The sequence below is a fragment of the Callithrix jacchus genome, chromosome 10 (genome assembly GCF_049354715.1).
Source record: "Callithrix jacchus isolate 240 chromosome 10, calJac240_pri, whole genome shotgun sequence".
NCBI lineage: Eukaryota > Metazoa > Chordata > Mammalia > Primates > Cebidae > Callithrix > Callithrix jacchus.
Window position 1 is genome coordinate 14,941,975 of NC_133511.1, and position 13,063 is coordinate 14,955,037.

The 13,063-nt window shown below is 39.4% G+C and overlaps 1 protein-coding gene across 26 annotated transcripts in view; it reads right to left on the reverse strand.

The window, feature by feature from the left end:
- CADM1 (cell adhesion molecule 1) overlaps positions 1-13,063 on the reverse strand; it is a 336,780-nt gene that overhangs the window by 96,714 nt on the left and 227,003 nt on the right. For 4 of the 26 annotated variants that reach the window (XM_078339520.1, XM_078339517.1, XM_078339516.1 and 1 more), the window contains exon 2: positions 6,942-7,075. The exons of the other annotated variants lie outside the window; for them this stretch is intronic. In XM_078339520.1, coding sequence (XP_078195646.1) covers positions 6,942-6,981 — 40 coding nt within the window. In that variant the 5' untranslated portion in view covers positions 6,982-7,075. The remainder of the gene's footprint in view (positions 1-6,941; positions 7,076-13,063) is intronic. 26 annotated transcript variants of the gene reach the window in all.

Genomic DNA, 13,063 nt, shown 5'->3' on the forward strand with positions numbered 1-13,063 from the left:
TACATATGCTCGTCCCATAGAAAATACTGAACACACTTTAAATGAAAGATTAAACAATAAACTTACTCATATTACAAAGGCTGATCAGGGAGCCTTTTCTGATCTCCCACAACTAGGTTAAGTGACTCTCCCATGTGCTTCCATAAGCACCTCACTTGTCCTATTTCGGCCCTTGCTCAAACCTCTACATGCCACCCTAGGCTGTGATACAGTAAAAGCAAGTGATGAACAAATATCTCCTCTGAACCAGGCATTGCGTACCAAGCTCTGCAAAGCCATAGTAAATGTTTATTTTCTCACCACTATATCCTCATCATTTGGTACAGTGTCTGGCAACAAATATTTCTCAAATGAATAAATGAATGAGTGAACGAACAAGTAAATCAATGAACGAATGAGTCAATAAATGAGGATTAATTTTAGAGTTTCTTCACTTAAACTTTTCTATGTCCTTGATGGATGTTTTTTTTTCTTTAAACATTTTATTTTGAAATACTTAAAGAGTTAACAGAAAAGTTGCAAAGACAATACGGAAAGTTATTATAAATGCTTCTTCATCCACCTTCTAATGTTAACATCTTATTTAATTGTGGTACACTTATCAAAACTAAGAGATCAACACTGGTACAATACTGCATGACTTTGAGAGTTTGAAGACTATTGGTCAGCTACTTTGTAGATTGTCCCTCAATCTGGGATTGTCTGTTGCTTTCTCATGATTAGACTGAGGTTATGAATTTGGGAAGATCACCATAGAGGTGACATGCCCCTTCCTTGCGTCATATCATGAAGTACACAACATCAAAGTCTTATGATTGGTGACATTAACCTTGATCGGTCAGTTAAGGTGATGTATGCCAGGTTTCTCCATTGAAAAATTACGACTTTTACCTTTTCAGCGTCTGTTCATTGGAATTAGAGTAACTGACGTCCAGCCCATCCTAACAAGGAGAGGAATTTAGCCCCATCTCCTAGAGGGAGCAATATTAAAGAATTTGTAGATATATGTATATGTTAAAACTACCAGAGGAATTAATAATTATTTGGGGGAAAATACTTGGAGGCTGTAAAATTGTCATGTTTCTCCTTACACTTTCACTGGTTAATTTTAGCATCCACTAGTGTATCTTGTCTACAGAAATTACTTCAGTGTTCAAGTGGTACCATTTTTATTTCTTTCACTCCGTAAATTGAAATTCTTCTGTAAGGAAGACATTTTTCTTTTCTCCCATTTATTTGTTCAGTAATTTAATTATATCAGTATGGGCTCATGGATATTTATTTTGTTCTTTGGTTTATAATCCAATACTATCATTATTAACATCTTTGTTCAAATTATTTCACTGTTGACCATTTCGAGTTCTTCCTGTTATATCCAGCATAAAAGAATTAAGGAAAACTTAGAACTAAGTTATCAGGAAGCACTGTAAACAGACAAACAATGAAAAGAGAAGAACAGAAAATGAGTTATTTGAACATTTTATGAACAGATTTTTAGGAAAAGATAGAGAAATAGTAGTATACTGTTTCAAAATAAGAACAACAATTGCAAAAGAGCTGAGAATCTGCTATAGTACTATGTCTATATATATCTTTTCTGATTTCAGTGTGACAGTTTACATTCACAGAAGGCAGCTGGGTGGTGAGGTCCCTGTAATAAGAGGAGGAAGATGAGATCGAGAGTCAAATTCTAACAGACTCAGATGCTCCCTGCAGATTGCTGCCTCCACCCCGTATGTTTAAACACTACTCAATTAGGATCAACATTCATTTTTTATTAATGCTCTTCTGAGACAATGGCTCTTTTATCTGCGTTTTATCTTCCAGCTACATTAAGACCAAGGACACTCTCACAGAAGATCTAAAGGAGGAGACCCTGATGAATTGGGAGTTTAAAATACAAATGGAACTTCCTTTGTCAGTCTTGACTTGTTTTATTAACATCTGAAGGTTGATTTATAACAGATTACCAAGCAGGAGAGGACTGTTTGTCCAATCACTTTACTTAACACACACAATTAGAAAAAACAAACATTCAAAAATGTTTCCTTTCTGTGGGCTAACGGATGGCGCATTCAGTTCTGAAATAGTCACTTCCATCTCTGTCATCCATTGTAGCAACCAAGGACAGGTGTACCCTATCTCAAGACCACAAAAAAAAAAACATTCTCTGCAAAATGAAGGTTTCAGAGACCTAGTTTTTCCACGAACACAACAAAAGCTCCTGCACAAGGATATTTGTGGTAATGATGTGAGCTCTGATGGCGGAATCAGATGGAGCTAGCCTCAAATCCTGTTTCAACTTGTATAAGCTTTGTGACCTTGAGTAAGTTATTTAACCTAAGCCTCCATCTTGTCATCTATAAAAATGGAAATATTAAGAACCATTGTGACTGATGCGAGGATGAAATGAGACAATAAACGTCTGACATTATAAGAATTCAATAAACAGCAGCTATTATATGACAATGAGGATGATTTTTCTTACTATCCTTCCACACCTACACGTAAGAACAAGCTGGAATGGTGTGGGAGTGTGGAAGGACAGTCTGTTGCCTGATGCCATTTACCAAACAAGGATGCCATGAGGTAAGTGAAGGACACTACGATATTTCTCCATCTCTTTGGACGGACACACACATATGCAAACCATGATATTGGGAATGAAAAGTCAGTTTGCATTCAGAAAAATGTAAGGCATTCATTAGACTGTGTTTGCTCTAGAAATATTGTTTACTTGACTGCCTCCCACATACCACATGCCCCTCCCCTTCTTGAATACACACACTTACGTCAGGAAAGCAGTTTTCTGCCTGCCTGTTTTTAAAACCAAGGAATCGTAACATCTGCCTATTTTTAGGAATTCAGTATCAATACTGAAATTTCCTCTTTTCTCATGAGGAAAGAAAGAAGTGACTCTAACCCTCTAAGAGAGAAGGGACCTCGGTGTTTAGTTCACAGTGCTTTCTCTAGTGCCTAGGGAGGAACTGACCTGACCCTTAGTCTTCCTGGGCCTCTGGCTTCTGGTCTGTAAGACACAGGCTATGCCAAATCCGGGCACCTTGGCCAGTGCATTCTTGCTGTTGTATTTCCCTTTATGTTCTCGCTTTTCATTACTCAACCATTTAGCCCTGTCTCTATCAACACAGAAAATGCTTTCGGTATGTACTTCTTATATTTTACATGCTCCAGTGGCCATCCCTCATAAAATCATGGAAAAGTTTCCCTGTCTCCACCACTGAATACACCTACCTGTGTTGTAAACACGAACACTACTCCTACAATACAGATTGTCTAATCTGTATTTGGGACCAGTGGTTCACTGCATTAATCCAAAAGAATGACTTGTGGTGGGAAATCATAAAAAAGATATATACATGCCATAAATATTTTCATTTAAAATATATGGCTCTACATTCGTGTAATCTTTCGGAGCAAAATCCAGGCCTTTCCCCACCACCTGTCCCTGTCAAGTCTTTTCTTTGAGGTGGTGTATAAACCAATGAATCTGATGATTGGTAACCGTATAACACAACTAAGAGGACAGTAGTCCCCAAATGGTCTTTCCTGGACCACAGCCTCACATCATGAGGAAACTTATTAGACATGCAAATTCTTGGGTTCTTCCGGAGGGAATGCATCAGTAACTGTAGAAGTGGGACCCAGCAATGTCTTAACAAGTCTTCTAGATGATCCTGAGGCCTCCTGAAGTTTGAGAAGCACTGTGGTAAGAGATGAGCTATGCAGGTGGGCAAGGAAGGGCAGCCTTACCCGCCAGCATTTGGTGTGCTGTAGGCATCAGCCAGTAGGCTTGCAGAGGGGCTGGACGCCACCAGTTATTCCAGGGAGCTGCTTATTGTGCTTAGAACAAAGGTGATATCACTCAGCCATGTCTTAGTATTAGATGACTATTCTTTAGAGTGGCTCTGACAGATGTTGCTCATAGCAGCAAAATGTAACATTCTGAACCATAAACCAGCATTTACAACTCCCAATTTTTCTAGAATATTATGATTTTTTCAGATGGGGTCTCTGTGCGGGACTCCTGTGCTACTGCCTGGGGCCTCCTGCAGTGCCATATCTGCACTATGCCAGTGAGAACCCTGCGGGAGTGGTGGGCTCTCAGGCCATCAGCCATGTGAGACTGGGCTACGGAGGAGGTTCAGTACCTCTCCATGAAGCAATCCAAGATGTAAACTGAGTGTTATCTTCCACGTTTACCAACTTAATGCTTGCTCTATGCCAGCCAAAAAATAGCAATCTTTCTTCTACCCCTTAAGTTATAGCCATATGAGTATAAGCATTTCCTGGGTTCTTTTATCATTCATAACTTTGTTCTGTCAGTAATATCTGTCATTCCGAGTAGCTCAGTAAGCTCTTTCAAACCCAAGATATCTATATTTCTAAATGGAATCTGAGATGAATTTTGATAAACATGCATTCTGTATCTTAATAAAAAAGGGATTTTCCCCTTTAACTACCTGCATATATAAATGTTTAAAAAGTTTCTGAAACCTGCCTTTGCATTAGGCGAAAATTCAATGTCAATATTAAAAATACACAAAAGTAGGAAATTGTTTTAACCATGATGTGATAAATAATAAATCAGAATACAAGTTACTCTGAGATTACGGGTTTTCTCCATTCTTTAAGCTTCTTGCCTGTTCCACATCAGTAGATCGACAGCCCTTTAGTTCAACAATTATGCACAGCAGCAATCTTGTTAGGGCTTGATAAAACACTGTCACTGTCTTTGTCCCTGCCATGCAAAGATGCCACAGTTAAAGCTATGATGTACCAAGTTGCCATGCACTGAGGTGATGTGCCCAAACACGAACGTTCAAAGCAGAATTCCAACGGGCTGAATGTAAGTTTGAGTGCTCGAGGGCGAATGTAGGAGGCACAACCCAAATATTACTTTATGTGTAGGCGACGCTCCACAATTACAGCTCAGACTAACTTTCAGTTTGTTCGGCTGGCTAGCACACCATGCCCTCTTTGGGATGTTCATGTATTTCAGGTGCTGAGCCTTTTCCAAAAGCCAAGAGCTTCATTTTTAGCAGCCGTATTCTCAGACGAGGCCAGCCAGTGTGCTATCTCCTTGAGGGATATTTACTTACATATTCAGTTTAAATTTACAGTGCCTGGCTTGCGAATGAAATGCCACTTAGGAAGAGAATGCCATACCATTGTGGGAGATAAATCAAACAACCACTTCTTATTTTAGCACATGCTAGAAATCACACATTTCTAAAGCAGTATGTAGGTTATCTGCACAACAGAAACATGGTCCACCCCTTTCAGTATATTTCCCTGGCTACTACACAAACCAACCTAAAATTGCTTTCTTTAGCAAAAGTCTCTTTACTGAAGAAACCAATTAACCCCTTTGGTTCCTTTAAAAAATATGCGAACATAAGGCAACGTGGCTGGGTGGACAGTTTAACCTCTGAGAAGGACACTTGCAAAAGAACTAAGATTCAGAAACAGCACCATTGGAGGTCAGAATGATATTTATGACATGGTCACTGGGCTGAATTCAAACCTCAAGGGAAAGAAAGTGAATAAATAGGGTCGTCTTGTTAGCGAAAGGATTATTTACTTCTGAGAATACACTGTTAACACATCCCAAGCTCAGAGAAGCGGTGGTTTCACACAGCTGCTCCCTTGTGCTGAGGATGGCACTGAATCATCTCCAGTAAGTCTTTACTAAGAATTGTTTTTCCAGTAGTGTTGATGGGTTTGCATTGAATCATTCACACCACTGGCCTTGCAGCCAACAGCCCACATATTTGTGACGCAGCTGGCTTGGCGTATGAGAATGCCCAGAATTATTAGCTATAGATAACTGCTAACAATTCAGAGATATTCTGTGTCCTTAGAAGAACATTTTTGCTTTTACACTTGAGCTTCTCTGGTTTGGCCACTGTACTAAAATATTTGCAGACTTTGGGATATGCATTTCAGCTTGCGAGGTGGAAAAGTTGCTGGACAATGCTAGAGGCTTGTTTCCAGTCCATCCTTTTCAGGCAAGGGAAAACCAATTCTCACCACCACAACCAAGCCTCTATCTATACTCTTCAGATGTCACCTCATTAAGTCTTATAGTTACCTATTAGTGCTAGGAAAGGGGCCACAAAAGTCTTCAGGCTCTGTGCTCAATAAAAAAGCCACAGGTCCTTGAAGATGGGGAAGGACCCCAACCCCAGCTCAGTGCTCTGAAAGCGCTATTGAGGGTAACCGGAGCAGGGCCCAGCACTGCCTCCATTTATTGTCTGCAGATTTTCTTCTTTGCTTTCTTGATGAAACTGTCAATCTTCATAATGGTGTTAGCAATCACAGGGATGTGCTGCGAAGCGGCTTTAAAGGCATCTGATAAAGAGAAAACCTGTGCTCTCTCGTTCCTGAGCCCCTCTTTAGAGTCAGTTACCAGTGATAAGGTTGGGCATTCTGACTTGTACAGAGTACAAGAAATTTGACTTGGCAAGTCAAACTGCCACCACCTGAACAGAATGAGTGGGGTTGCACGGCTGCAGTCTTTTCAGTTCGACACATAGGTGGAACTTGACATCACCACATCCCCCCCATCTGCTTGGCTACATGACCAAGCAGGAGGTAAACATGCTTGGGTGTCAGATAGGGACCGATGGGCTTTTTGGACTCCATGGTTCAAAGTATTTCTCTCCTTGGCCATAGCTTCTAGACTGGACTCCCAGGAATGATGGTTTCTATACATCAGTGTGGCCTGGTGCAACTTCAGTGCTCCAACCTAAGTGTACATACCATCCACATGCTGGCATTCAAGCAAATCCAAACTAACCCAGTGGCCCACACTTTGCTCTTATGAAAATACACATGGCAGGAGAGAGGCCCCACGAGGTCATCAAAGTGCCCCAGCTCTGTAAATTCCCCCAAGCCAACATCAGAGACAAGCTACCGACCTGAGAGAGTCTGCTGTTTCTTCCCAGGGCAATTCCACATCAGCAGCTTACCCAAGCCAAGTGGGCAAATTATCAAACTGCAGCACGCTTCGATGCCCTCTTTGTAGGCCCTCCACTTCCGTTATTCAGGACTCCTAAATTGTAAACCATTCAAGGACAAAGTGAGGTTTATGCTCCCAATTAGTTATTCTTGAAAACTAGGAGCTGTACTACATATTAAAAAAGGAAAACTTCTCAGTACATACTCTGTGGGGGCCTCCAAATGGCAGGTGATTCTATACACTATATGTGATTCAACATTTAAAGGCACCAAGGGGAGTAGAGGGCAGAGCTGGAGTGGCAACTCTGACCCCAAACTACAGAAGCCAGGAAATTCAGATCAGAATTGCAAAGGTGCATGAGATTTCATATAATACCCATCAAGTCACGTGACTTAAAGCATCTGTCACTAGCCTGATAGGATTCCCCTCTGCAAACTCAAAGAACCTTTAGCCATGCCCATTTGTATGCATTTGCATTGGAGAACCAAGAAGGAGAGCTAGGTCCCTCTGGGATTGAAGAGGCTTGTAAGAAACAACTTCTCTACTCCAGCGTCTTAGAAAGACAGTTGACTGCACCAACATAGGTCATTTGTCAAGCGGTTATTTGCTGTATTTTTCCTGCTGGAAATTGTGCCTTCTGCAAGGAAGGTTTAGGTGATGAAGAGAATTTGTGTAAAAGTGTGCAGTCGTCAACTCCCACTATTTCCTTCTCTTCAAATACATCCCAAAAGGGACATGCATTTAAGTAGCACAGCAGGCCAGTATGACCAAAATGACAGCGCTCTTTCCAATTTATACTTCTAAAAGAGAATACGCAGACACACAATAACAAAAGCCTTTAGTCTAGATTTCATATCAGACACTTTGATGAATAGTAGCCTAAAGGGCAACATATTTATAAGTTTTAAGTCTCTCCTGCAACACAAACTGTCCTGATTTATCCCTATGATAAAGGCAGTTCTGAGAGCTACTTTACCATATTTATTATTTTACAGAGGGGGAAAAATGTTGATTCAGCCCCTCAATCTGCTACTGTTGAAGTTATAAATGTTGGTAAGAGACCATTGCTGATGTCTACAAATATTAATCTATTCCCCATAAGTTCTGGGCACCCCTCCCCTTTTCTTCCAGAACATTTCCTTCTTATTCTTACTACAACTACAGGATTTGCTTCATTGGTTAAAACCTTAAAAGGAAGAAAAGGGTGGCCTCTTTGAAGCCCATTGCTGACTGGGCAGCTGATGGTCCAGCAAAGCTCCAATTCAATATCTATTAAAAAGAAAGCTTTACAGACAAATGTTGATACCTCTTCTGTTAAATGATAAACAGGCATTCTTATCTGCCTGTATATATTCCCAACTCACACCCCTACTCCCAATAAAAACTTTGGTAGGGAATACTAAGATTATTAAGCTCCTTCATTTAAAATATTCTTCTTACCTTGACCTTTGAATTCAAGTGAACATTCCCACTTTCTCTAAAATCCAGTCCACTTGGTTTACCACATGGTTAATAAATCATTTTTGGGATACACCTCAAGTCACTGCTTACTTCAGCTAACTGTGAACCACTGGGAGTTCATTCATTAGCAGTAAGAAAAACATCTGAACACAACCACCAGATTGTGTTTGTGTACGGTGTCAAAGGGAACTGTTCATTAGCATTTGTAAGAAACAATCAAGTCACCAAAGGGTATTAAGCCAAGCTGGATGAGGCTTAGGGACTGATGTGTTAATTCACTCTCCTGGACTAAACACCAGAGACAGGTCCTTAGTACAGCTTCATCTTTATTAGGCTAAGTGTCAGGTTAGAAATAGATGCCCTCTCAGGAAGTAAGGGACCAAGATACATTTTTATAGCCAATGCCAAATAGTTAAATTGAAGTTCTGTATATAGGATTTTGATCAGTACAGCCAACTAGTACTCTACATTATTATATATAATATTTGTGCCTATTACAGATGAACACAGGTTATAATCTTTTTTATTCCAAGAAGCATTTATTGGAGGTAGAAATTCTCAAGACAGACTTTATAATACAAAGAGACTAAGAATTTTCAGGGCAGTTTTCAGAAGTTTCACTGGTACCATTCTTGGCTAAATTTGAAAAATGCTTGGTATAAACATTACATGTGCTTGTTGGATTGGCTGCCAAAGATCCACTGAGATGTGGTATCCCATGTGGAGATGCATCTTTAATTAGTCTCAATAGATTTTGTATGTATTCAACATTAATCTATACCACCTGTCCCAGACAAAAAGCATGAAAGTGCTTCTTCCTAATCACTCTCACACAGAAAACTACTCTGTTCCTTCTTCCAATAAATTCGAAACCTTTCTGGAAGGTCTTAAATGTTAGGTTAACATCACTTTGTCTGGTTCATTATAGATTTTTTTTTTTTTTAGGAACTTGCAAAGACTATTGCTCTATGATTTTGTTAAAGGCAAAAGAAAGCAGTTCGCAGATGCATTATTAAAATCCTGACCTCAGACACAAGCAAGAGTCTCACTTCTGCATTTTAATTGTAGTCAGTGCGTTTCTCATTTCTATTAAGCCTCCTACCCAAAGGATTATGCTCAGTTGCAACATTTCTTCAAATTTTGCATTCAAGTTCAGAAATCAGTGAACAAAGTGTATTCTTAATTTTTGAGCTTACTATGATGAACAGATTTTTTTTTTTTGCTTATTATCAAATAGTAATGAGTTCAATATTTATTCAGGTGCTTATAAAAACTGTTCTCATATTTTAAAAGAAAAAAACATTCATTTAATCACTTAAAACTAAACAGTATACAGCTAGATTATCATGAGTTTAACCTCGAACAAACAAACAAAAACAAACTTAACTCTCCAGCATTCCATGCGGCCTAGATTCTCAGTAGGATCTAACAGCAGCAATTTGAAGAGGACAAACTTGATGTTATTCACAAATAATTCACTAGTTGTTTTTCAGAAGTATTGAGACTCAAAATAAGACTATTTCTATGACAAGACACTTGAGAAGAGACCTATTTAGATTAAGTTTTATTTCCTGTAAAAAGAGAGCAAGGATGTGAAGTTTTTACTATGGAAAGACAGATGGAGAGAACAACTTTACCTTCTGCTTATTGGTAGGCTGATCAGAGGCTGTCAATGTCAGGGCAGGTAGGGTCAATACCGGGCCAGAAAGATAAACCTACTATGGCAGACTTGTTTCCGAGAAAACTACTTAGCTGTCTGCTCATGAACACAGTAGATATCCTAATAAGATACTAAAAGCTGTATTTCTGACATGAAGACTAAAGAACAAAACTGTGTTGATCTATTAAGTGCCCAACCTTGTGATGATAAACATTCCAAAATGTCTAAATGGCTAAAAATAAAACCTTGCTTGACCACATCCAAGAGGCCTGAGACATCATCACTGTCCAGATAAACTATGTCTGTACTACAGTGGCGTTTATTATTTTGCCATCATATTAAATTCAGAAACATCTCTTAAATGTTCCTCATTAACTGAACACATTATTCAATTCTGTGCTACTTTTCAAAATAGCTCTTTTAACTAGAAATGAGAAACAAGAAGTCATACCCGATATCAGTTTGATAATTAAATGAGTTCACCAATGTTTCAAAGACAGAGGGAAATAAATGAAACCCACTGATCTTTGTTACTAGGAGCATCATGATTTTTATCACATATTTAACCAAAGAACTAGGTGCTTTAAATGCCAATCACAAAAAACAAATTGTGTAGTTCTTAATTAAGTCTTTATCTTTTTGTTAAAAAAAAAATTTAGGCCTGGGGGTTTAGATTGTCATTTTATACAAAAGTAAATGGTAAATGCCTTTCTACATGCAAAGCCATTAGATATAATTATGCAATGGGTAAAGCGTGTATCACACTATAAATGTCATTTGGTTTTACAGTTATAAACTCATCAACATTTATCAAAACATTGCCTGGAGAAAGAATGAGATGGCTATAGCTCATGACAAATTCAATGCCATCTTTGAAGATACATGACAAAGGAGTGTCACAGTAAACAGACAGTGACATTACATACTAGAGTGGTGGTCTTCATACCCATTAAATAGAAGTTCTGTTCTCTTCAGAAAAGTCCCCCCTCCACAATACATTTTGGTGGGTTTCAAGATCTGTTTTCCTCCCTGAAAATTATATTCCCTACACCATGCTTTTCAACATTGACATAAGGTGTGCATAATTCCAGCCAACTTCTTCAGGTAAAGGAGCATGTGAATTCATCTAGATAAGCTTTAGGGTTTGATTTCAATTGCTTATTCAACCACAAATCTTAGTGCTTCTTAGTTAGTAATCTCCTAATGGAGTTCTGTTCAAATGGAAACGCAGAGACTATTCCTGCTAGGTTCCCTTTAGACAACAGGGGTTTGTTTCCTGTTTCTTGCTCTGAATCACAGAAGGGCACAGGTGCTTAAGCACGAGCACCGGGCTCCGCTAGCACACTGTGTTAACAGTTCTCCTTTCTGAGTGCCATTTCACCATCCCCATCAATCTGGTAGTTATCGCCCAGGGAGATTTGTCCCTTGAAAAACAAAATGGCTGGGCTTAAAAAAGACTACTGCTTCCCTTGTCCGCATTTCAGTTTCATACAACTTGTTAATACAAAATCTTGACAATGGTCCAGGGTAATAATGCCATTGGCAATGTTTCTGTCAGAGCCACTCCTGGCCTTTGCAGTACAGTGTCTAAAAACTGGGGGAGACAAGACAACAGCAACAAAAACCAGGAGAAGTAATCAGTAGCTCTTCAACGTGTAGTAAAGAAGGTAGAACCACACGAGAAGATTTTGATTTTATACAGTCTTCATATGATTAATAACTTCATTTTACCTTTCTTTAGAGCCTAGATGCTTCAGACATCTATAAATACTGGTATTTCTTGGGTGGGGTGGCAGCCCAGGGACCCTGCAATGACATGAGAAGTTGAGATCTTGGGTCTTCCCCTAGATCTGTCCTGCTTTCACCATAAGTGCTCTCCTTTTGGCCTTGTCTTGACTCTTGCCCTGGGTCCTCTATGAAGCCCCTTCCCACAAATTTGTCCCAAGACTCCTTTTCCCCATGGCTCTTTTCAGTTAAAGTAACTGAGGTCTGCAATCAGGTTCTATTTCAGCCACTCTAAATAGTCATACCGTTTTCTTAACCAGCTCAAGAGAAAGAATGAGCAACACTTGGGGAAACCCACTCCTTTCAATTTCACAAAAATCCTTCCCCACATTGTGCCACTGCCCAGAATCAGGCCCACTAACAGCATGGCACAGCCCCTTCCCATGCGAGCCACATACAGTCATATCTCCTCTCACCCATGTTCTTTCACCCACGTCCTCCTTTCACCCACATCCTTCTTACCCCTTGGCTGCCCAATCAATTTCAACTGATTTTTCAGATCTCTGTGCAGGTACTATTTTCTTCAGGAGGCCTTACCTCACTCCAACCTCCCTAGACAGGCTTGGGACTCATAACATCCTGCCCTTCCCCACGTTAGGACACATAAACTTGTAACATGCTTTACAACACAATCTTAGGAGACAGCTGCCTTCGTGTTTCCCATCTATGAAACATAAAAATCTCTGTCAATTCCATTTGTATGGCATATAAGATTGAAGATAAAAGGTGTACACAGTTCTTTGATAGCACAGGGACATATGAATCCAAGATATAATTGTTGGCTCTTTGATTCTACTCTTGTGTTTTGCAAGTAACTTATTAAAGAACAAGTGAAGCATAACTAAAAATGAAGGTGTTTTAAAGAGATTTTAGAAGGGTTGGAGGGGAGGGAGTAGAAATGTATCTTAGTTTAAAGTTCATTTTAACTACTCTAAGAGGACCTAGTGAGCCTTAATAAGGAGACAAATAAGAATGCATTAGAGGATAATGGCGTGTTTGCTACTTAAGGTTCTATGTTTCCTGTTTTCCACTAACAGAGATGTATTTTTTTTTCTTTAAATTCAAGCTGATCCCATTAGCAGCAATTTTCAGTTTACCAGTCTTTTCAAATAGCCACAGAACATCTAGAAAACACAAAAATGTGTCTATTCCATGACTAAGGTTAGCAGAAGCTT